The 21,696-nt window shown below is 37.5% G+C and overlaps 1 protein-coding gene across 1 annotated transcript in view; it reads right to left on the reverse strand.

The window, feature by feature from the left end:
- Positions 1–644: 644 nt before the first annotated feature.
- The window catches only part of LOC123668197 (protein son of sevenless), a 45,557-nt gene continuing 24,505 nt past the window's right edge, over positions 645–21,696 (reverse strand). The window contains exons 19-34 of the mRNA XM_045601986.1: positions 21,307–21,402; positions 20,302–20,647; positions 17,119–17,240; positions 15,998–16,117; positions 15,269–15,384; positions 14,917–14,987; positions 13,955–14,099; positions 13,577–13,642; positions 12,564–12,666; positions 11,201–11,312; positions 6,776–6,842; positions 4,272–4,340; positions 2,995–3,044; positions 2,157–2,230; positions 1,674–1,819; positions 645–1,534 (exon numbers count right to left, since the gene is read on the reverse strand). Coding sequence (XP_045457942.1) covers positions 1,477–1,534; positions 1,674–1,819; positions 2,157–2,230; positions 2,995–3,044; positions 4,272–4,340; positions 6,776–6,842; positions 11,201–11,312; positions 12,564–12,666; positions 13,577–13,642; positions 13,955–14,099; positions 14,917–14,987; positions 15,269–15,384; positions 15,998–16,117; positions 17,119–17,240; positions 20,302–20,647; positions 21,307–21,402 — 1,761 coding nt within the window. The 3' untranslated portion in view covers positions 645–1,476. The remainder of the gene's footprint in view (positions 1,535–1,673; positions 1,820–2,156; positions 2,231–2,994; positions 3,045–4,271; positions 4,341–6,775; positions 6,843–11,200; positions 11,313–12,563; positions 12,667–13,576; positions 13,643–13,954; positions 14,100–14,916; positions 14,988–15,268; positions 15,385–15,997; positions 16,118–17,118; positions 17,241–20,301; positions 20,648–21,306; positions 21,403–21,696) is intronic.

Here is a 21,696-nt window from a genome sequence, read left to right on the forward strand (position 1 = left end):
ATTTCCGCGGGTAATTATTTCTTGTGATATATATATTTTTTTATAGCTCAGGTACCATAAACACCTTAAGATTTACATTTTCTATCCTTAAACGTCTCTCCCTATGATATCTCTAGAAAAATAAAGCGTTACATTAAAATCTGCATTATCAACTTTTAATATATAACCCCGCTCTCTTATATACGTATGTTTATTATATATTTTGTTACATATATAACACTTTTATTTACAATAAATGCTTCGTGAGCTTTGAAACATAATTATTACCATTTTTTTTTTCATTATTTATAATAATCTAATTTAATTTATACTATTTATTGGCACTGCACAGGATATTGATACTATTAATGGCGTATTATTATTATTATTATTATTAAAATAATAATTAACAGGATAGATTTTAAGATATAAACGTATTTTTCATATAACTATTTGTATATGTTTGTGTACAGGATTTGTTTTTGTTTTTTTGTAAATTAATTTCACTTATAACCATCATATACTAAAACGTTAAAAACAGTTAAAGAAAATCAATAGCGACGAGGGAATAAAAATTATTCGTTTGAATGTAAAAAAAAAACAGTCAAAAATATGACAAGGAGAGTAAGACTTACTTATACAGAGGATTGATTTAGCAAAAAGTGTTTATGAAAGCAACGATATTTTATTAAATTAATTTTATTTGAAAACGTAATAAGCTAAACAGTTAAAAACAGTCAAAAATTAATAGAAAATAGAATCAGACGTATTCTAATTTCATTATTAGAATCGATGATAAATTTTAATTTTATTTTGCATTGTATTACCAATTGAATCATACAGTTAAATCATATAATAAATACCAGCGAACACGAATTAAGAAAACCAATTATCACAGCGTGTCATATTTTGGTGGTCTTAGATGGTATTTTTTGATATGAAAAATTTAAATTACATATTTTTAGTACCGTTTATGTCTTGGGAGATGTTAGTTTTAGGTGATTTTATTAGAAGTATTTTTTTACAATATTGCTTGGATAACATTTGTGTATCGGCACGGATGTTTAGCTCTGATCTTTAACTTTTACTTCAACATAATATATATCCAACATATGGATATACATTTTAAATGACCACTAAAGACATTTAATTAATTTTTTCAACGAACAAAACTATTTTTCGTTTCAAAGCAATGAAAATCTCCGAGTTCAATATCCGTTCCAATAATATGATTTTGTTATTTTAATTTTTAATTATTTAATAACGTAGATTTTCTTGATGTGGCTGGTAGCTGATGGTGGTATCAATGTATTGTATTCTAAGGTCTTGAGTTCTGCTAATCAGGTGAGATGTCCGTCTGTGTCTGATCATTCTAGTTATATTCTGGTTACATTTCTGGGATGGTACTCTGAAGAAGATATATTGGAGGTATTCTGGGTGTAATATTCTGGAGATGATATTCGGGGGGGTGGTATTCTGGTGGTGATATTCTGGTAGTTACGTTCGTGGGGCGACGGCCGCTGCAGCAGGTTTGGGCGGTAGTTTTGGTGCTAACCTGTGGATTGAATTTTTTTTGTTATTTTTGTTTAGGTAATATATTATAGGTTTTCCAGTCGGGCTGCTCCAGATTTCGAGCAGGACTTTTCCCGCCGTACCCCACCTCAGTTGTGCAGTAGTATTAAAGTGTAACTCACGCAGCGGTGTGCCTCCTCTGGAGCAAGGCGGAGTGGGCGGGCCTCAGTAGCTCTGGAGGTGGGGGCGGTCTTGGAGGTAGGGGTGGGGGTCCACCTGACCCCGCAGGAGGTGCTGGGGGCGACCCGCCCGATTCGCTCCATGAGGGCTGAGGACGAGGTTATTATTACTCATTTCTACTTGTATGCATGTCTTAATAAAGTATCAAACAAACGGCCCTAATAGAATTTACTCCTGTGTCGGGGGTTTGGAAACACACAATACACAAGCACAAACATCCAAACCAAGGCAAACATCTGTTTGGCCAAAACAAATGTTTTATTTGCTTAAAGGTAATATATTTAATTTGTTTCCGGACGCCAACACAGGAGTAAATGCTAGCAGGCAGTTGAGTGTGAGGTATATATTATAATAATCCCAAGAACATTACATGAACTACTGCAGACATAATATAGTAACGTTTTATGTACTAGAGTATCACTCACCAGGTGCGGTGTGGGCGGCGCGGCGGAGTCTCTTCTTCGACGCGGAGGTAACGGAGGGGGGAGTGATACCTCCGCTGTAACATTACATGTCATAAACATCACATTATACTCGAATTAAAACTTAGAAAATTCTAGAAATCCGGCTCGAAAGGACCAAAAACTTCAAAATCAACCTACCAAGATAATCATCAAAAATAGCATGTCTAGCTGGAGCTTCGATTTCTGACACTATTCGTGAACCTAGTGACTTGTAGTAAGTATCTTTATTTTATACATTCTTTGGGCCTTATTTACCAGTCCAAACCAGTCCTTCACTAATCGAGTTGTCAACTTTTATATTCTATTTGTATTATATCAATATGATTGTGATGGAAAAAATAAATCGTTATTATTGACGTGACCACGTCTAATAAATCGACGAATGCCGACTGCATGCACGAAAAAGGATGACTCATTGTCCCGTTACTCTCATAATACGCTTGCGTCGCATCTATCTCTCTTCCACTCGATTGGCCTGTGCGGCCTACTAACTATTACGTTCAACTATTGTTCGTAAACCAACTTTACAGATAAACAATTTTTATTGTTATTATTAGATTTTCGAGAATGCAAGCCTATAATTATTACCATGAAGCAACATATAAACATGTATTACTGTGTCACGTGGTTTTGCACGAGTTAAGTCGAAGAAAAAATATAGCCTATAGTCTTCCTCGATAAATGGGCTATCCAACATAAAAATCATTTTTTCAATTCGAACGAGTGGTTTCTGACATTACATAGTATAGATAGATAAGGAATAATAATTTAGAGAGAAGTGTAGGAAAAAATGTCTTACAATTATGGTGCGCTGACGGCGACGTCGCTGAGGGGAAACTGAAGGCAGCTCTGAAAGTAAAAGAAAGTGTGTGAGTAATTATGTACGTACGTAGGAAGTTATACTTCATCGGCTAGTCAACTTCACGTTGCTAACTTCTTCTTCATTGACTAGCTGGCGCGCGCATCGTATAAATTTACGCTTATCATTATTCCATAACGCGCCCCAAGGAGTGTAACATCAAAAACCAAATCTTATAGTTTTGTAAATACTTTTAGTGTATTATTTCAAGTAGAAAACAAAATGCTATGCTATACGACAACCACTCTGGTTTAATGGTGCGTGTAGACGCCTAACCCACCGGCGCACGGTGGTCCCGATTTAATCAAATATGGACATTGATGCTACGATGCACGAAAATTTTACTGATGGTTAACATTAGTATAACTAATAAGACAAAAAAATATTATTAACCTATCACGACTATTTCTTGGTAAAAAAATGTATTTAATTTTTTTTTTTTTTGTATTAAAGAACAATCCGCAATAACTCAAAAGTACGCAGAGATAAGTAGAAAGTATCTTCGAATGAAATACTCAGAATCACTTGTTTTCTAACATGTGTGATCGCCATCTCGACAACTCTTAGAATTTCGAGAAATTAACAGAAATGTAATTTCTTTGATACAAAAAAAAAAAAAAAATGATGATGATGAATGATGATTATTTTACTACAATCGTTTATATTGTAACAACTACACGCCTAGACGGTGTGTCGAGTGTAGTGTGTAGGCTTTAAAGGCGATTTTGAATCATCTATTCATCGTTTTCTAATCTAAAAAATCTATTCTATTACTTTATTGTACTTTTGGGTGTGTGAGGAAAATCACGTCGGTTACCAGTTTGGGGGGATGTGAGAGGAATAGGGTGTAAAGGTCCTCATCCCCCACCGAAAAGGGAGGATCCTCCGACCAGACGATAATTACGACGGGTGGGCTACTGGCTCGACGGTTGTTGTCGAGTTCTTGTATATATTTTCAATTTTCGGATAACTAATAACGCGATGTAGGATACGTCAGTTCTTTGTTCGTATGTTACGAGATAGATGTCGCTACAAACTTATAATGATCTCCTTATTTCTTATATATTATAACTCTTATAAATATTAAATATTCCGATTCATTCAGCAGATTCGTTGTAACGATACATCAGACATACAAAGAACATATAAATTTCAAAATTAAATTAGAAACGTAGACAGACACGCTAAGTTAATGAATGAAAAGTTAATATTTATACCTGTCCATAAGCAGCGGACTGATGGGAGGTGCGGGCGCAGGCGACCGCTTTGGAGACATCGCTGGACTTCTACAATATAAAAAAAAAAAGATCATTTATTTACTTATTACCCACATTTTAGTTAATCAAAATAAATCCTGTACAAAATCTGGAACAGCACGTCTTGGGAAGTACCTCGGACCTTATAGAAGATCACAAGCTGAATTTAATGTGATGTTAATGCTTTAAAAGTGAGTCCGTATTTCAGAAAATGGTCTTTGACAAGCGAAGTACGAATTGTGGAAGATTTATCTTGATTAGTAACGAAAGTTTAAGTCCTAAATTTAAGTAAAAATGTTTCGTTTATTAGAACAAAAAAAAAAATATTTAATTATTTTATCCACTATACCATTTGAATCAGAATTCGTACTTCAAATTATACAAAAGATCCATTACGGACAATTCAGAGTAAGGGAGAGAGATATACGTATGAAAGAGAAAAAAAAATATAACCTTTCCCAGAAGATTGAAAGATGTAACTTTTATAAACACAAAATGATTGACCACTGTTTAGCCTTTAACAAATATTTTTTTATAAAAAGCAAAAGTAAAAAAAAGTTATAAATAATATACTTTATGGGAACAGTGCACTTTCGCCTTTATAACTTTTGATTTCTAAGGTAAGGCAAAATTGACTAACTTGACGAATTTATTTCAAATCCTTTCCTTTTAAAAGAAGACTCTTCGCCCAACAGTGATAAATATCACCTTCTATTGCCTCAGATTGAAAATATCTTTTAAAAACAATAACTCCTTTAATACCTGCCTTATTTATTTGGCACCCCAAAGACTTATTTTCTAATAACAATGATAGAAAATAAATAATATTTATATTGCTTTAAATATATTGAACTTGAAATGATACTGACTTTAACGTCGATAATATCCAAAACGCGATTGATAAAATTAGCCAAGCGTAAAACAGATACAAATAATTCCATTGCAAAACAACACGGTCCATTTTGTTATGATCTCACGTTTCAAGCGATAAAAGATATTAACTTTTAAACTAGTAATTACACCTGATTACACCCAAATTACCGCTGTGTGATTCCAGCAGTAAAGAATATAGCAACTCCACTCTTCTCGTGGGTGTCAACATCTATCTATCTATATATGTAAAAATTTCGTGTCACGATGTATGTTCCAGATAAACTCCGAAATTACTGAACCAATTTTTATCAAATTTTGTAAGCATCTGTAATTTGGTCTAACTTGGGAGATAGGGTAGTTTTAATCTCAATTGGAACTGATAGGTGGCGCTGCTATCAGTATGTAACTCCGAAACAACTGAACCAATTTTTATCAAATTTTGTAAGAATCTGTAATTTTGCCCAACGTGGGAGATAGGATATTTTCGGTCTCAATTGGACCCGGTAGGTGGCGCTGGTATCGGTATGTAAGCTATCAAATTTGGTAGCTGTTTTCCGGGCAGGGCAACGTCTGCCGGGTCCGCTAGTTTCATATAAAAAGTTATATGGACTAACTTAAACCTACTCTTTTTGTATATATAAGTCGGCAAACAAGCGTACGGCTCACCTGGTGGTAAGCGATTACCGTAGCCTATAGACGTCTGCAACACCAGCCTATCCCTATCACCCCCAGGAGCTCTGGTCACCTTACTCACCAACAGGAACACATCACTTATTTAGCTGTGACCTTCTGTAAGGTCGAGGTACTACCCCAGTCGAGCTGCTCCACATTTTGAGTTGGATAGTTCCTGCTGTGCCCTACCCTTTGTCTAAGCTACTTAAACTTACCCTTTGCCTGAACTATCGCTTCTATTAGACTGATGTTCTGTATATAGCTTATAAATGGTATGTTGTGTATGTGATTCAATGTTCCTCGCTTGTGTCAATTACATTTAAATAGGAAAATGCATCAAAACTATACAGGAAAAACGCAATATTGAACTCTAGTTAGAGAAAAAAAAAAGAGTGAGCTTTAGACCACACGACTGAAGTAAAACTTCTGCACAATAAATATAAATAAATAAATATCTACACAATACACACACGGTCGTCCGTTCCTAAAGTAAGCAACTTAATGCTTGTGTTATAGGCAACAGCCGACTGGTATAGCTACATTTTTTTTTCGATAAACATAACATACTTTTAAATAATACATATAGAAATATATAAATAAATATATGTATGACACCCAGACTTGGGGTGGGAATCGAACCCACAACCCGCGGAGCAGAAAGCAGGGTCACTACAAACTGCGCCAATGGGCTAGTCAACAATAGGCCTGCACTGTCTCCTTGATATACAAAAACTGGCTATGAGCGAGACGAGAAAGAAAAAGTGCGCTCGCACCTCTCTTGCTCCGTTCGCCTCGCCCGATCACACTTTTCGTAACACATCCACCAGCTTACTCCCCAAGTTAAGTGTGCGTAAAGAAGTTACACTTCAAAAAAATATCTACAAGTCTACAGCAATACAATATAACCTGGTTTCACTCACCTGAACAAGTCGGCGTGCTTTGGACTCGGTAGAGGTCGGTCGGGTGGTTCGGGCGGAGGTTCACACGCTAGAAAAATTTTAAATATAAATATTTTTAACATACACACGGTCGTAGTTTCGTAATATAGGGTGTTTTATAATTGTATTTTAGGTAATGGTCGATTGATATACAAATGAGTATGTTTTGCTATAAGGTGTGGTTTCATGGCAATATTCTATACTAATATTATAATAATATATATGGTTGCTCACAAACGAAAAAAACCGACTTCAATTACATCGACAAGTAATACAACGTAAGTAGACGAAAAAAATTAACAAACGCACTAGTTGTCATTACGATTTTCGAAGGTTTCTCTCGATCCCATCATCAGATCCTGGTATCCTTATCATGGTACCACATTAGGGATATCTCCATTCCAACAAAAAAAAAAAAAAAAAACAATAAACGACGTAGTTATCCCCGAGCATATCTTTCACTGTTGGTAATCTACACTACGCGCATTTAAATTTGATTGAGATCTGATGATTAATCTTTGAGTAATCTTTGATAACGCACATTACTACTTCTCGATGTAACTGAAGTCAGTTTTTTTCGTTTGCGACCAAACACAATTATTTCATATCTTTTTTAACACACACAATCAATAGCTCACGAGCGCCGCCGACTCATCGTTATCATCATTACAGCCTATACAGTCCACTGCTGGACATAGGCATCCAAAGTTTATGCCAAAAATAACGTGAACTCATGTGTTTTGCCCATAGTCACCACGCTGGGCAGGCGGGTTGGTGACCGCAGGACTGGCTTCGTCGCACCGAAGACGCTGCTGCCCGTCTTCGGCCTGTGTATTTCAAAGCCAGCAGTTGGATGGTTATCCCGCCATCGGTCGGCTTCTTAAGTTCCAAGGTGGTTGTGGAACCTTGTTATCCCTTAGTCGCCTCTTACGACACCCATGGCAAGAGAGGGGGAGGCTAAATAGGCCGTAGCCACACAGCACTCATCGTTATGCGTTGTCCTTTTCTTCCCCCAGGCGAAGGTACAGGACAAAAGATAATAAGAGGAGGATATGGGAAGTATATGGGTTTCGAATTAAAAAAAAAATCAAAGAATTTATGCATAGAGGCGCCAATATATATAATTAAAGACAAGAAAATTTAAAAGATTATTTGATTAACAAACATACGGGAACAGTTTGATAAATGTGTATTTATGTAATTACATTATTTTAAATACAGTATTATCTAACTTTATCGGCTAACAATATTTTAGGCATGAAACAGATGTGTTAATTTTATAACATGTCTGGCGAATCGTCTGGTTTTTTATAATTGACAACAGTAACACTTTTTTATTTTATACACACACGGTCGTCTGTTCCTATGGAAAGCAACTTACTGCTTATTATAGGTAACAGCCGACTGGTATTACTGCATATTTTTTAATATTGTATAATTGTATAGTTTTATAATATTTCATATGTATAGTTTTAATGTGATTGTATCTAGAGTTTGACTGCACCTAACTCTGTTTACTTACATCATTTTACTAACCACATTTTGTAATCTATACGTGTTATTGTTACTACGGCTTATATGTAGCGTACGTTTTCTTTTTAATATTCTGTGACTACCGGTGGGGAACTATTGGTAGCTTTTTATTTCTATATAATTTTGTACATTGTATTTCTGAGCTGTTGTTCCTCCAAAAAAAAAAAAATAAAAAAAAAAATAAATAAATAAATAAATAAATAAATGTAAATATACATAAAAACTAGCTGATCCCGCAAACTTTGTTTTGCCATTAAAGTTATTCATTAACCCCCTCATAACTTAGGTGTATGAAAAATAGATGTTGGCCGATTCTTAGACTACGTGCGATAAGCACACAAAATTTCATAAAAATCAGTCCAGCCGTTTCGGAGGAGTGTGATAACTAACATTGTAACACGAGAATTTTATATATAAGATAGTAAATCAGGCAGTCAGTCCGTTCAGCCTATTGCAGTCCACTGCTGGACATAGGCCTCCCCAAGTTCGCGCCAGACATCCCGGTCTTCCGCAATCCTCATCCAGCCCACACCGGCAATCTTACGTAGATCGTCGGTCCAACGGGCCGGAGGACGTCCCACACTGCGCTTGCCAAGACGCGGTCTCCACTCTAGGACCCGTCTGCTCCAACGACCATGGCTAGTCATCTGTGTCGCAGGACCGATGTCCTGCGACACAGATGACCAGCCCACTGCCACTTCAACTTGCTTATGTGGGCTATGTCGGTTACTTTCGTTCTCTCACGGATAGTCTCATTTCTAATCCTATCTTTAAGAGAAACCCCAAGCATAGCCCGTTCCATTGCACGTTGAGCGACTTTAAACTTGTGGACCAGTCCCTTGGTCAGTGTCCACGTTTCGGCTCCGTATGTTAACACAGGCACGACGCATTGCTCGAAGACTTTTGTCTTCAAGCATTGCGAAATCTTCGAAGTGTAGACTTGACGAAGCCTGCCAAACACCGCCCAGCCCAACCGAATCCTCCTGTCGGCCTCCTTCTCGAAGCTGTTGCGGCCTAGTTGGATAGTATGGTCTAGGTAAATATAATCCTGAACAACCTCGAGAAGGATACCATCGACCGATAACCGGTCTCGGTATGACTTAGTTGTTAGTTGTTAAGTTCAGACCAAGACCAACACGTCGGGAGGACTCGTTTAGGCCGGCCAGCATTTGGCCTAGCTCATCTAAGGTAGTACATATATAAATATTACACTGAGACTCAGGCGATTCAAGAGTCGGTTGGCGCGTGTGAGCGAAAGGGACGGCTGCGCAGAATTTGGTGTGGACCTTACCTCTAAGAGCGCTAGCGCTCGACTGATTTACTGGGCTTGGTGCGTGGTATATGCTTTTTATTATTAATACAAAAGGTATTAAAAATAATTTAATATTTTAATTATTTTTTTTATATGTTCCTAAATAATGTATATTCTATTTTTTTGGAATAGTCTTAAATAGTAAACAAATATGGCGTACTTCCGACCACAGACAATAGAGTAATATTGTAAGTATAGTAAAGTGACACAAAGAGCAAAGGAATGAACAATATTAAAAAGCCATAGACGAATATAAAATTCATTTTATGTTCAAATATTTAAACAACTAACTACTACTACTAGCTAACATATTGATAAATTTATTTCAAAACTTAATAAAATATTGAATATTTTTACAAAGAATTAGTAAAGGTACAGAATTACGAGAAAAAAATATATATTAATCGAGCATAAAAGGCAAAAAAATTATATTTCGTTTATGTGAAATGGTCGGTAAAAAGACGTCGAAAATAAAATTTACAACAAAATAGGGCCGCCTGTGTCTAGAAAAAAAATAGTCGACCCTATTAATAATATAATTATTGTCACATTATTTGTATTTACTATGAATAAACAATCTTGCTCCGGCACACTCTCTCTAACATCTAAAAAACGGACCAATAACATTGTACTCCACGAAACTCTCACTGGGTAATCCTAAGTCTCATCCTAAAGTTCCAAAAAATTTTCCTGTGAACTACAGTAAACTTTTAAGCCATTGCTATATGGTATACTTTAATATTTATATGGGATAGTATTTGCCTTTTAAAAAAAGATATTAAAATGTCATATTCGAAAATATTAGTTATCTGTACTCTCGGAATTCGTATTTTAGTCATTTTTATGTGTTTAAAATGATAAATTGATATTTGTTTTTAGTGAAATAAATAGTAAATGACGTTTTACAAGTGTCCGTAAGCTAATGTGTTGTGAAAGTGAGTGATAGATGCGGAAAAAACGTGAATTACGATTGACAGCGGTTTGTTTACCAAATAAGACTTTTCCGAAAAAAAAAAAAAAAAAAAACGGAATATAAGTTAACTTTGGTATAGATAAGCCGAGTTGCACGAAAAGAAATTAAAATTGAAGTAGTGATTAAACTAATTGTATTTTGTATTCTATGCTTTTATCCATATTATATGTTTTTCATTTATATGTAGGTATAGTATTTTTATGCGTATGTATATATATGTGTATGTATGTATGTGTATATATATATGTGTGTGTGTATATATATATGTGTATATGTATATGTTTGTATGTATGTATCTATATATGTATCACGCTGTATATGTATGTGTATTTGTACTCGACAGTTGATATTGTTCTAGGTGACACTAATTGTCACTTCTCTGTGTACACTTCCCTACCGCGTTTTCGCTACGCTATGTCCTATATGCCCAAAGGTTGTCTGGAAGAGATCGCTATTCTAGCGATAAGACCGCCTTTGTACACTGTTTTTTCTATCTAATTTACTATCTAATTTAATCGCAAGAATTGTATGAAATTCTCGTGATCGTGACCCGCGCGGGGCGGCGGGGCGGCGGGGCGGGCGGCCCGACAGTTACCGTGCGGCGAGGGCGGGCGGCGCGGCAGCGGGGGCGGCGGCGGGGGCGGCGCGTCGTCGCGGGCGTCGGGCGCGCCCGAGCGCGGCAGCAGCGGCGGCACGCGCTCCTGCGGGCACGCGGGCGTTAGGGCCGCCGGGGTCACCCCCCCCATTGTAACTACTTTCACTAGGGCACGGCGGGAATTTCCAGCTCAAAACATGGAGCAGCGCGACTGGGGAAGTACCTCGACCTTATAGAAGATCACAGCTAAATAATACTGCTCTCAAGCACTATTGTGTTCCTGTGTGAGTAAGGTGACCAGAGCTCCTGGGGGGTGTGGGATTGGGTCGGCAACGCGCTTGCGATGCTTCTGGTGTTGCAGGTGTCTATAAGCTACGGTAATCGCTTACCACCAGGTGAGTCGTACGCTTGTTTGACGACCTAGTGATATAAAAAAATATAACATTCATATATAATCTAGTATGTGCTGCTCCTAAGGTAAGCTTGAAGCTTGCGTTATAAGCGACGGCCGGCTGATATACTTAAATATTCTATTTTATAAATATACGTGAAATTCATTAATACATATATAAATACGAATATTACACTTAGACTCGGACGAGAATCGAACCCACAACCCGCGGAACAGAAAGCGGGGCCGGTACAAACTGCGCCAACGGGCTGCTCAAAAATAAAATAATAATAAAATATACAGAATCAAATTATGATGATGACTAAAAAATTCTCACAATATAATAATTATCAAAATATAAAAATCACTCCGAGCTCTTCAGAACACGGAATGAAATAAAAATAAATAATACAAAACCAAAGGGCCGTCCGCGGTCCGATTGTTTTCAAGGCCAGTTAAAATATCGTTCGACGTCGCAGAAAGACGTGCAGCAGATAGCAAACAAACAAGATAGAAAGAGATAGGCTACATTTTGTTTGTTCCGTCGTCACTACGAAAAAATGATGGGCTTTGTTTACGTTTGGTATCTCTTCTCGTTAAACAGACTTTCACTTCAGCCTGTAATATCCCACTACTGGGCATAGGCCTCTTTCCCCATGTAGGGGAAGGATCAGAGCTTAATCCACTATGAGTAATGATCGCTATCAGGTGTACATGATAACAACTGGGACCGACGGCTTAACGTGCTCTCCGAGGCACGGTGGGGAAACCCACAAGAACTGCACAAACACCCAGACCACGGCAAACACCTGTATGGCCAATACAAATGTTTGTCATGTGCGGGGATCGAACCCGCAACCGCCAGCGACTTAAGAACAGACTTTAGTAATATGTTACACACTGGAACTTAAACAGTAGTGACGGATGATTAAGTGGTAGTTCTGCAAAGGGTCAGTGGTAGCTCACCTGCGGTTGGGGTGCATCCTGTTTCCTGGGCAAGTGGTCCATACTCCTGGAGTAGAACAGCTCGGCGTCCACGATGGCGCTACGAGGAGACAGGGCGGCGCGCCTCGCCAGTGTACAAGTACCACTGCTCCACTTGCTGTGGAGAAAAGAATACGATTCAGTCTGTAATATCCCACAACTGGGCATAGGCCTCTTTCCCCATCTAGGAGAAGGATCAGAGCTTAATCCACCACGCTGCTGCAATGCGGGTTGCCGGATATGTCCCTACTATCAGTAACGATCGTTATCAAGTATTTATGATAACAACCGAAACCGACATCTTAAAGTGGCATCGGATGGGGAGGAGAAATACGGACAGAAACACAGAACAATTCAAATTGGAAGGTAATATTTGTACAAATACAAATATTCATCCCGAGCGGGAATCGAACCCGCATACCGTCGATGTTTTAGGCGCCTACAAGCACACGCGCACTACACCAGAGCGGTTGTCCTATGAAGGTAGGTATGAAAAAAATATTGGAAGTGAATATTCTGAAACATTAACGTTGACCTGCACTGACAGTGACGTTTTACCCTGCAACGTCTCTCGCGAGAAAGAGATGAATATATTTTTAAGCTCATGAGTCAAACAAAAATAACCTCAAAACTTCACAACCAAAATGCTTAATACTAATTCAACTTTCTACACTTAAATAATTATCACCAAGTAGATTTACAACATAAAGTGGTGGGGGCTTACATACAGATTAAAAATGACCAATGATTCAGAGGGTGAAACAAACAGACACATAGTTATCATGAGGGAAATTTAAAAAAAAAACCCTCGATAACTGTCACCAAGTAGACTTACATACAACATAAAGTGGAGAGGGGTTACAATACAAATTAAAAATGAACAATGATTCAGATAGTGGGAGGGTGACAATAAAGACTAAAAATGATCAAGTTCAATAGTTCAGTGGAATAAAACAAACAAACACACACAGTTATCGTGGGGGGTAACAACAAACCGGTCGTGCCTGGGCGAGTGGCTGTCCCGCGGGGAGGGGGGCTCGTCCCGCGCCGACCCGCTGTTCCTGTTGACAAGTGATATATTTTAAGTAGTATTTCAAGCTTAGTGCTCGAGTTCAGGCACAAAATAATATATAATAAGTAATTAATTAATAACAATTCAAGACAAACTATAACTAAACTTATCGGTGTATTTTATGCCTTTTCTAAGGTACTATAAAAGAACGAGTAGAAGTTTGGGACCAACTTCAAAAACTCAGGCAATCGAGCACTCGCATCTTAGTCTATTTTCAATTCAACACTGTTCATTTTTGTTTAATAAGGCACACAAATTAAGCAAGTCCTATATGAGTGCCTGTACTCAGGCACAAACATACCTGTTGAGGGTCGCCACGGACTTGCTCTTGTCGAACAGCAAAAACCCCTTGTCGAAGAGACTGAGCTGCCCGAGTTGAGCGAGAGAGCTCGAGCTCGAGCGCTCGAGCCTCGGGGACGTCAGCGACCCTCGGTCTTCTCGGGAACCTGGACGTATAAATAAATATATTTTTTCGGTAAGTAGGTTCTTATTACCTCCAAACGGGGCTTGTAGGTGACTATTTAGCACTCTAGGGTAATAATGTAGCTAGAAAAGCCCTACTGCGGTAAGTAATTAATAAAAACACTTCTATCTTTCAAAAAGTTCGCGTACATCGAACCATCATACTGGCAATAGACATCACGCACTTAGCCCAATTACCAAAGAGGTTGCTTTGCTATTCAGCCTTGTCTTCGTGTAAGTATAGTTAGTCATCAATTTTAAATATCGAACGGCGAAGCTAAATTTCGATCTTGAAAAAAAAAAATTAAAAAGTTCTTTACTTGATTCTTTTAAATGATAAAATGTTTTATTCTTGTAATGCCGTTTTTTTCGACTTACCTCACAATCGAAATGTAAAGCAGAATAGTTAGCTCGGGTGTAAGCATTAATTGCACCCTCGAACTATAGTTATCTCGGGCTGCAATTGATGCCTTACAGCCCCTGGCTACTAATCTACTATAACATACACATACGGTCATCTATCTTTTTTTTTTTACGCAGGACATTTAATTCCCCTCCGTCCGTGTAATCGCGCGTCTTCATAAACAATGCCTTTGCATCACGTATCAATATATAGATATTATAAAGTTAAACATTCTTTAAACGCGCTAATCTCAGAAGCTCGTGTCTATTAACCGAGGAGGACTATAGCCTATAATATTTTAAATATTATTTTTTTAAGTTATGAACTTTTATACGAGTACCGATTTTGATGATTGCTCTTTTGTGTTATTGTACTGTACGTTAAATAAACAAAATTACCGTGATCGTGCACAGGTAACGACGCAACGGAGATGCCATCCCACGTACTCGTCGGAGATAATTGAGCTACATCTGAAACAAAATACACATCTTAATATTATCGTCGATTCGAAGTAAGGGTTTTTTATTTTATTTTATTGTATAGGTACATCCACAGAATACATATAAAATATTATATATGAATCATTATTACATTATTATCTAATATGTATCCCATTACGGAGTACATAACATTCCACAATATCATGATGCATAATAAATTAGTATAATAAATTTACTTAACATAAAAATTTCAAAAGAAAAAATCCTACTTATTAAGATTAAGCGATTCGAGAGCGGTCGTCGCGCAATCGATCGCTCTTCGTCATTATTTAAGTAGCTGTTTTGCTTTGAGTTATACTTACTTGTGTTATCATCTGAAACCTTAATTTTAACTGCCTTGAGAGATAAGTTCGGATATCGTCGAGGCTGGAAATTGATAAATTATTTTATTTAAGAAAATTTCATTTTTCAATTTAAAACTTTATTAATAATTATAAATGCAAAAAGATTTATAAATGTTCGCTAGTGTTGCACAATAAATGATAGCTGAAAATTTGCAATGACAAATAATACTGCTTTCAAGCAGTGTTGTGTAATGTGACCAGAGCTCCTGGGATTAGCGGTCGAGTCGGCAACGCGCTTGGATGCTTCTGGTGTTGCAGGCGTCTATAAGCTACGGTAATCGCTTACCATCAGGTGAGCCGTACGGTTCGCCACCTTTATAGTGCGAAATATACATATATTACTTAACATTTTTTAATATCATATCAAAAATCGACCGTTCCAGCGGGCATCGAACCTGCATCTCAGACTGACCGTGTCGGCGCTCTAGCCAATTAAGCTATGGAACGATGTAGCCGCTAGATCGAAACTTTTGATATGATGATTTATATTTGGTCTAAGCGACCGTGGCGCCGTCTATAGTGAGTTCTTTACAGAAACCCGTAACCGATTTTTGATATGATATTAAAAAATGTTTAGAATTTCCTAATGTGTGGGTAACACAAAAATAAAATCGTAAAAATTATATATTACTTACGAATTTCGGCATCTGTTTGAGAGGAAGCCTCGGTTCTATCTCGAGGCTCTTCGCGTACAGGTAGTCGGTCACCTCCTTATCATCCATGCCCGGGAACGGGTCTAGGGACTCTAGAAACGCCTGGAACAATTAGAAAATATATTAACAATGTACTAAACGCCTCACATCCAACGGCAAGTAACCAGTTCTAAGTCAACTGTTCCTAATCTATATATAGTGTTCGTTTGTCTCACTAAAACTTGAGAATGGCTGGACCGAATTGGCTAATTTTGATCTTGAAATATTTGTAGAAGGTCAGGGAAGGTTTATATGCTGAGAAATATAAATAGTAGTAAAAACGACAATTTAAGTTTCACTGATGCCTTTTGTCTTTTTAGAAAAAAAAAAAAAAATTGTCACTTGGTTGTCAAATATTTATAGGTGCGTTCAGAAAGTCTTTACACAAATAAATGTAGGTGATACGAAATCCATCTAGCAACAGGCCATCTAGTAAAAAATAAAATTCTATGTCTGAAATCTACAAACGCATAAAGCACAAACACATATCGTATATTCATATTACAGCAATCAGACGGCCCATCACATTCTAGGTCAGGATCGAATATAGAACCCATGGAGCAGACAACAGGGTCACCGCAAACAGGTCAGTTTCGCAAATTATTCGACACTCCTCTACTATCGGTCACAGTCTGATGTTATACAGCCTTCCTTAATAGTTAGACTATTCAATATTAAAACAATTTTACATTTAAAAACAGTAGCTCCTAAAACTAGTACGTTTGACCGAACTCTTAGGCTTTACAAAATTATATAAAACGAGTGTCTTTTAGACCACACGACTGAAGTAAAATTCCTTTAGCTGCATCCAATTTATAGCTCCCTCTCAACTTCCGTTCGCCTCACCCGATCACACTTTTCGTAACGCTCTCGTCACGAATTCACCAGCTTACTCCCCAAGTCAAGCGTACATAAAGAAGTTTTAGTTCAAATATAATATAAATAGCCAACGCTTGACATTCAACGATCCCCACAAGAATTTACTGCTGTGTCGGAAACAATACATAAGCTCAAACGCCCAGACCACGACAAACATCTGTATGGCCAATACAAATGATACATACCCTAGTCTTGGGCTCGACGGTGAGGCAGTAGGGCTGATTTTGATATTGCTGTATTTCACCTGTTATCTCGGCCACTTTGCGACGCTTCGAAAAATTTATCAACTCCGAGTTCGGTAGGTAATCTGTAACAAACAAAGTTTTAGTTAAAACTAGAATTGTTTTAGTTTTTAAATACTTTTGGAGGTTATAATGAGTGAAATTCGCGTAAACATAAGAAAACATTTAAATAATATTAAATAAATAAATGAATGAATAAATAAATAAATAAATATCTACACAATACACACACGGTCGTCTGTTCCTAAAGTAAGCAACTTAATGCTTGTGTTATAGGGTACAGCCGACTGGTATATAGCTATACAGGGTGTGTCGTAAATAGTGGATAATCCGTTAACTGGAGGTAGCCCTGATGTCGATCTTCAAGAAAATGTACTTTTTATATCAGGATTGCCAACACTGTGAAAATTATGAATATTTTTGTGTTTTTTCAAAAAATTCCTACCGCGACTGGTAATTTGGTCATAATTTTTACAAATTAAGGTATTTTAGTGTACTTTTTATTTTATTTTACTCGGGAATACTTGTACTATCTAATGAAATTACTATTTCTGGCATAATGTTTTCTAAACTTATAAAAATTAACGTTAGAAGTTATTTTTATTTTTCTTCGTTACTTTTTGTCAAAATTTAACCATTGATTGTGAAAAAAAAAATGTACTGCACTAGAATTACCCACTATTTAAAAAAATACTTAGTTTGTGTAGTTTCTAAAAAGGTATAACAATTAGTACTTGACAAGCAAAATTACTTTGTATGAGCGAAAGAGCTTATGACGGTCAGAAAGTTGATTTTTCACGTAATGCGTCTATGTCCGAATTTAGGCACCTTAACTTATTAATATCATTTATTCAATAAAAAATGCTATTGTGTAACGTAATCTAGCTCATAGAATTGTTCAAAATTATAAAATTAATTTTAATTAAAGACTTGCGACTAACTTCATACCAGTTATTTCAAAGTTAAAACACACGTGAAAGAAGAACAAAGAAAAGGACTATTTGACAAGGGACTATTTGACTATTGTTCATCTAATAAAATGCTCCATCCCTATCACACTCACCAATTGTGAAAAAGACAGCCGCGGTCTTTGTTTAATACGACGCTCATATTGCTCTTTGTCAGTGTGATTTAATACGTCGCATGCGCTCTTCTTTACTGTGTATTTTCAACGCCTACAACTTTTTGATATTGGACTCTGTTTTGCTTTGTGATTTGGACGAATTGGATTCGGTGATCTTGACAACTTGGCTTTTCTTACGGACTTGTGAATTGTGCTGGAAACTTTTTTCTGTAATTTAACTGAAACATGTCTCGGTACACACCGACTGAATATGCAAACATGCATTTCATTTACGGCTTATGCAACGGCAACGCCAGTAGAGCTGCTGCACTCTACCGGGAAAGATATCCTAATGTTCGGCATCCTGATTACCGTGTCTTTATTCGAGTGCACAATTCACTTTGTGAAGGAAGATTTCCCGGGACTGGCTTAAGCAGAGCTAGCGAAGGACGGCCTCAACGACACAGTGAAGTCGAAGTGCTAGAATTGGTTGAAGAAGACCCTTCTACATCCTTAAGTCAAATAGCAAGACGTACCGGTATACCGAAGAAATCTGTACATAGGATTTTAAAAAGACACCAACTTTATCCGTACCATTACCAAAAGGTTCAAACTTTGATGCCAAGAGATGGTCCATTCAGAGTAACATTTTGTCAAATAATGTTACGAAAAATAAGAGAAGATCCAAATTTTTTCGACAAAATTTTATGGACAGATGAGTCGACGTGCCGGCGAGATGGATTTTTAAATTTACATAATTTACACAGTTGGCAACTTGAAAATCCGAAGCTGATACGTGCAGACAGAGCACAGCAACAATTTAAAATAAATTTGTGGACGGGAATTGTTGGTGGGAAAATAATAGGCCCATATGAGTTGCCAGCGACATTAAATGCTGAAGGGTATTTAATTTTTTTTACAAAATAATTTACCTGAGCTGCTGCAAAACTTATCACTTGAGACAAGAGAAGGAATGTGGCTGCAAAATGACGGGTGTCCCGCGCATTTTGCTGTTCGGGTGCGGGAATATTTAAATGAAGCATACCCAGATAGGTGGATTGGGCGCTTGGGTCCAATTTTATGGCCGCCACGATCGCCTGACTTGAACCCCCTGGACTTTTTTTATTGGGGATGCATTAAGGAAAAAGTGTACAATAAAGCAGTGTCCACAGTCGAAGAATTGCGCACACGTGTGCAATTAGCCGCTGGTGAAATTGAAGCATCAGGCTATGCACGCCGTATCAAAAGATCATTTATAAGGCGATGCCGAGCCTGCATTGCTGCTAATGGAGGGCATTTTGAACATTTACTGTAATGTAATAAATGCGTTTTTATTATAAAAACCTTTGTTTTTTTTTCTTTTTGCACATTTAACTAACACAAATGCTAATGACACAAAACGAACTTACCGACCGTCATAAGCTCTTTCGCTCATACAAAGTAATTTTGCTTGTCAAGTACTAATTGTTATACCTTTTTAGAAACTACACAAACTAAGTATTTTTTTTAAATAGTGGGCAATTCTAGTGCAGTACATTTTTTTTTCACAATCAATGGTTAAATTTTGACAAAAAGTAACGAAGAAAAATAAAAATAACTTCTAACGTTAATTTTTATAAGTTTAGAAAACATTATGCCAGAAATAGTAATTTCATTAGATAGTACAAGTATTCCCGAGTAAAATAAAATAAAAAGTACACTAAAATACCTTAATTTGTAAAAATTATGACCAAATTACCAGTCGCGGTAGGAATTTTTTGAAAAAACACAAAAATATTCATAATTTTCACAGTGTTGGCAATCCTGATATAAAAAGTACATTTTCTTGAAGATCGACATCAGGGCTACCTCCAGTTAACGGATTATCCACTATTTACGACACACCCTGTATATTATTTTCGTCGATAAATAATACATATATAAATCTATAAATAAATATTTATATTACACCCAGACTCGGGGTGGGAATCGAACCAACAACCCTCGGAGCAGAAAGCAGGGTCACTACAAACTGCGCCAATGGGCTAGTCAAAGCATATTATATTTTTATTATTCGTACGTACCAAGATTCCCCTCCTCAATGTGGAGTATATTTGTCAAGTACATTCCCAAGAACGGTACACAGGGCGGGTTTATACTTCTCAATCTCTCTTGATATCTTCGAAAATGATCAGAGTTCAGTTCCCTCAACTGAGCCAGAGCTCGAGCTAAGCGAGGCGGTAGCAGAGCGAAAGTAGCTCGCAATCGGTGGACGGAGGCCGAACCGCAAGCTGCTACAACACCCAACACGCCGTTGAAATTATTAAGAGTTCGTAACGATAGGGCTAGTTCTAGAAGACGTGACAGCACGGCGACTCTTTCCTCTAGATTTTCGCTTTCTACTACCCACTTTTCCATCCATCTTGTGAACTGGAAGGGATAAATAGTTGGAAATTAATAAGAGCTGATACAACCTCCGAATCTACGTTGAGATTGTTACGAAATTGCCACATTCAGAAGAATTATTACACTCGGCAAACTTCGTATGGACATTTTTTTTCTTTTTAAATATAAAAACCAATTTGTGGCCAAATTTGACTAAAAAAATTGTTCGTTAATATTCAGGAGGAGGTTTTGTGTACCACAACCGCTGATGTACACCGACGGTTCGCGGGCTTGGTTCCGGCTCAGGATGGATATTTGGATATGTACAATAATTTCTTTCCGATTTGGATGTCTGTCCTTGTAGAGCACGGAGCATATTACCTCGGAGAGCACGTTAAGCCGTCGGTCACGGTTGTTATAATAAATACCTGTGTATCATCATTAGTGATCTAGTGACTAGTGATCATTCATAGTAGGGAATAAATCTGTCAACCTGCTGTGGAGCAGCGTGGTGGATTAAGCTCCGATCCTTCTCCTACATGGAGAAAGAGGCCTATGCCTAGCAGTGGGATGTTATAGGATGAATACGAAGTTTTGTGTAATGGAAAAGTTAAAACGTACAAATTCACCGGGAGAACCGTCTTATTATCAATATTAATTCTTAATGATTATTGAAATGTGTAATATAATAAAAATAAGCTCACATTGGTGGTATGTTTGATAATCTTCAGCAGGTTCGGACTGGTCTTCTCCTTATCCTTCTTGGTCCACACCGCACCCACCAGCTCTGACGGTTTCACCTATGGGAAAAGGATTTAATTTTAAATCTTATTATTTGTCAGTTAGTGTTTTGACACTTAACAGTTTTAAATTGACGTTCAAATAATTTAGTTTAGCTAATAGCAATAATGACAGTTTTCCTAACTTCCTGTGCGGCGAGGCTGGCTCTAGTCGATCGCGCTCTCTCTGGCCGTGAGTGTGGGGCTGCAGTCGAACGCTCACCTGCCGGTACAGCTGGAACTCCAGCAGCGTGAGCTGGCGCGCCAGCTCCAGCGGGTGCAGCGCCAGCGGGTGCCAGCCGTGGCGCTCGGGGT

Source organism: Melitaea cinxia, chromosome 30 (genome assembly GCF_905220565.1).
Source record: "Melitaea cinxia chromosome 30, ilMelCinx1.1, whole genome shotgun sequence".
Lineage (NCBI taxonomy): Eukaryota > Metazoa > Arthropoda > Insecta > Lepidoptera > Nymphalidae > Melitaea > Melitaea cinxia.